We start from the raw sequence: 4,003 nt of genomic DNA, 5'->3' as shown, positions 1-4,003 counted from the left end.
CATGCTGCCGGTTTGTAACGAGTTTTGATAAGTTTGAGCTCCTTAAGGAAACAGAATCCGGGATCAAATCAAATTTTGGTTAAATGCGAGGTATGTCTCCGGGTCAGATTTAGGCAACTCGATTGTCTACCTTAGCACATCGTTCTTCTCATCCACACGGCCACAACATCTCTACTACTATTAAAAGAGCAAACATAAATTCCTCTAAAGTCACACAACAAAATGTACACGGGATAATCAGAACCTTTGGATTAAATCAACTTAAATGCATCCTATTGTCCATATTAAATCAATAGTCTGCCACCCAAATCAACGCCTCAGATCAAATGTTCTGCCAAGCAGACGCCCTGTTATGCCAATCGTCCGCGCCCGCATCCTTTAATTGGCGTGGCCCTCCCTGATTTGCGGAACGCAGTTAGTGCGTGACACGATATCCTTAACAACCGAAGATTTCCTTTTTTCTCTCTACCTCTTTCTCCCCAAAAAGACCGCTCCCTCCCCTCAAGTCCCTCCCGCAGACCTCTCCCCACGGCCCCATCACCCGTCATCGCCGCCGCCTCCCCACGCGACGGAGGCATCTCTCCCTTATTTCCCAAGTGCGCGGCAGATGACGGAAAGGACGACCGCCAACTCTCTCTTCTCCCTCGCCCCGCTGCGCCTCACACATCGCCGTCTCATCTCCCGCACCCCCGGCACAGCCTCACGCTTCCGGACGGTCGCCTCAACCGTCCCCTAGCCCGATGGGGGCGCGGGAAGCGCGCTGCTCTCGGTGCTTGACCGGGCGCTCGCCGACAAGGAACATTACTGCCGCGAGTGCGCCCAGGTGCGGCGCAAGGGCATGGAGGCGGAGAGGTCCGCCGTAGAGGGGATCCAGGTGCCGGAGAGGAGGAAGAAGGTGGTGAATGCCACACATCAGCAGTCGTCCTCCCACGCCAGACACGCCCATGTTCTGTTGCTGCTGATCCCGCATCACGGTGCACATAAACTGTTTGAGGTAATGCCAACTGGGTTGCTTTTTGATTAATTAGTTCAGTTACACGGACCTGTTAAGATACTTTAGTTTGATCGAGTCCTGGAAATTTAGTTTGACCTCATTTGTTGGCTTTAGGTTAAAATGACGGTTGTTCTTGGGGAGCTTGGAGGAAGTGATGAGTATTCGCTCCTCGAATCCTTGAAACAAGGAAAGGTCGAGAAACCTGTTGTTGCTTGGGTTAGTGGGACGTGTGCACGTCTGTTGAAATTTGATTCCAGTTTTGCCATGCTGTAAGTTGTAAACAAATTTTCCTCGAGTTCCAGTGAGCTGAACAAGTATGCACAGATGTGTTTTTTTTTTTGGTATAACAGGGTGCAGTGAGTGGTGGTGAGTTGGAATCTACACAAGCTAAGAATCAGGCACTAAGGGATGCTGGGGCTGTTGTTCCTACTTCATTTGAAGCTCTTGAAAGGATTAAGGATTTCAGAAGCTGGTACATCACGGCTGATGTCTTTTGCAAGTTTTTTTTGGAATGTGTTAGCGGGAATCAAAGCTTGGGGTTCATATATTTTTTGCAGGTTGAGGAAGGAAAAATTCCTCCTGTCCCTGAGGTTACACCTCCCCCCATTCCTGAAGATCTTAAAACTGCCATTGAAAGTGGGAAGGTCTGAGCTCTTACAATTTATCTCCACTATCTCTGAGGATAGAGGTTAGATTGGTGGCAACATGTTATCCTACATATATTCTCGATTGTTGTCTTCCGGATTGTATGAACCTACATTCGTTACCAAGATGCTAAGACGTGGGTTCAAGGAACCCCAATAAAGCGTTCGATTACAGCATCAGGTGCCTCTTTTCACTATAATTAGATGGTGTGAATAATTGTTCAACTCAGGAGAGAGACCCACTCTGGGAAAGGGTTGCTTGCGTAGGCTTGCATCTTGCTTTCTGCATCTCGGTATATTTTAACATATAAATTGTAACAGTGGCCACCTTGATACTTGTTCCTTTGGCGTTAACCGTGTTGGGAAGTTGAGCTCAGAAACTGCCGTGAAAGCACTTGATGCTTGAACCCACCGGTAGTATAATGGAGCGAACATTCTTAGATTTTAGTCTGATTCGATTATCTGTCATCTAGATCCATTCAATGCTGACAATGTATGAGATAGTGATGGAAATTCCAAGTACATAAATTTTGTGTGCGGGTATCACATGCTACGTTTACTTGTTTAGCGACAAATCTAAATGGCTTTGTTTACTGATTATTAGTGTTAAGAAGCTCGACATGCTTCAGGAAATTTTAAGACGAAAAAAGGCCCGCTTGGCTACTACATTGAGATATCTTGATAAAATTTAAGATGTCCACCTGCTGTTATGAATTACTAGGTTCTGATTGGTTCGGTTTATACTAGATTTTTTGTGCTAATAACTCTTTTTACATAAATAAATGTCTTTGGTGGTACTGTACTTACTTTGCTGCTTCTCGGTTTGTGAGAGAAAAGAAGATGTAGGCATTGATAAATGATAATGGTAGTGGAGTGTCTTCTTTACCATAAAAATATACATGGCATGTTCTACAAACTGCGTATGTCTTATTCTTTTTTCTGTACAAGCACTTAAGTACCCTATATATTTTTACATTAGCCTAAATTTATCAGTGTTGCATACTGAAAATTTACACACGTGTGTTATGCCTTCATGTATATCTGTTATTTTTTCAGAATTTTCTGAAATGTAAAAATATGAGTTGTGATGAAATTTGAAATTTGAATTTGGAGACCTCCATGGAGGCCGAGCTCCAAAGGCCATTTTCGGGTATAATGTTAGTAAAGAACATATGGAAGTAGTTCCCTTTTCATTATATTCCACACGATTCGACTGGTGAAAGGGGGATCATGGGAAGATATATTTGATTTTTAAACTTGCAATTTGTTCTGTACATCATTGTTTTCTACACTCCAGAATTTTAGGTGCTTTGGAATCCATGGGTGGTAAGAATTCTTATCTGTAGTAGGTCCTCCCTGATGTATGTAGCTCTCCCCTGGGCTACTACATTCCGTACACCTGCCGTCGGTATCTACAAATTCTGCTCCATTGCTTTTCTACTACATTGAGGACTATGATCATTTGTTTCGAAGAGAGTTTTACTGTTAAGATTTTTATTTGCTTCGTAGCTTCATATGTTCATACTTCCACCAGGTAGTATGAACAAATAGCGCTGCAAGTGTCCCCTACTATAACTTTTAGCTTTGCGGTCAGTCAACCAAATTTTGGTGCTTGGTTGATAGCCCCTATCTATTTATCAGTGACAATTGTCATCATCTTTTGAAGGAATAATTCTGGTTCTGATAAAGAACCATGTTATACTTGTTTGTTTAGTGTATAAGCATCAAATCTTTCAAATGGATGTTGTGATTAGAATAATGACAACATTAGTGTTCATCGCTATTCTTCTTGGACTTGAATAGATCTATGTTATTGGAGCATTTGTATCAATCAAAAAAATTGTTGAAAAATATTTCTAATATTTTAGTGCGTGTGATGTATTTGAGATAGTACTGCTTCAATATTGTGCGCTCAATTGTTTGTTATTGCAGTGGTTATTAACATTTACAGTGGTTATTAACATTTATATTTGTTGAGACGTGCGTTGCACGTGCAAACTTACTAGTACTAAGTCTATAGCGTGAGATGGCACGGCAACGGCAGACGTCCATGTCGACATGGACCGTGAGCGGATCATCGATCGGTGTTGAGCAGTCGATGAGGGCAAGCCCAAGAGAATAGAACGGCATGGACAACGGAGGGACGCGCACATCATAACGTGCGGTGATCAGCTCCGCCGTTCTGTCGCAGTCGCTGACCTTGTCTATCTGTTGGATCGCCGGCCGATTAATTGCTACCGCAGCGTCACCCGGAAGAGGAAACTAGACGTACATCTCTACGTTGGAGGGCGTCGAGTCTTGCCGGTAGCCGGTAGCGGGCAGGTGTGGAACCACCGAACCATGATCTGGTTGGAACCACCGAACC

General features: G+C 43.7%; 1 protein-coding gene across 2 annotated transcripts; it reads left to right on the top strand.

Moving 5' to 3' along the window:
- Positions 1–484: 484 nt before the first annotated feature.
- LOC123066472 (ATP-citrate synthase beta chain protein 1-like) lies at positions 485–3,415 on the top strand. Of its 2 annotated transcripts, none has more exons than XR_006431349.1 (4): positions 485–994; positions 1,109–1,263; positions 1,345–1,466; positions 1,552–3,415. XR_006431349.1 is itself a non-coding variant. In XM_044489548.1 (4 exons), the coding sequence occupies exons 1-4, from the start codon at positions 839–841 to the stop codon at positions 1,685–1,687; spliced, it is 516 nt and encodes a 171-aa protein (XP_044345483.1). In that variant the 5' UTR covers positions 485–838; the 3' UTR covers positions 1,688–3,415. The 2 variants fall into 2 exon arrangements, 1 of the variants encoding a protein (XP_044345483.1); XM_044489548.1 differs by having other exon boundaries at positions 1,109–1,210.
- The last annotated feature ends 588 nt before the right edge of the window (positions 3,416–4,003 follow it).

The sequence above is a fragment of the Triticum aestivum genome, chromosome 3B (genome assembly GCF_018294505.1).
Source record: "Triticum aestivum cultivar Chinese Spring chromosome 3B, IWGSC CS RefSeq v2.1, whole genome shotgun sequence".
Taxonomy (NCBI): domain Eukaryota; kingdom Viridiplantae; phylum Streptophyta; class Magnoliopsida; order Poales; family Poaceae; genus Triticum; species Triticum aestivum.
This window is presented reverse-complemented; position numbering and strand designations above follow the sequence as displayed.

Coding starts and splice junctions, on each gene's coding strand:
- LOC123066472 (XM_044489548.1), top strand. CDS start 839: ATGGAGGCGGAGAGGTCCGCCGTAGAGGGGATCCAGGTGCCGGAGAGG. Junction 995..1,108: donor GTGCACATAAACTGTTTGAG/GTAATGCCAACT, acceptor TGTTGGCTTTAG/GTTAAAATGACGGTTGTTCT. Junction 1,467..1,551: donor ATTAAGGATTTCAGAAGCTG/GTACATCACGGC, acceptor TATTTTTTGCAG/GTTGAGGAAGGAAAAATTCC.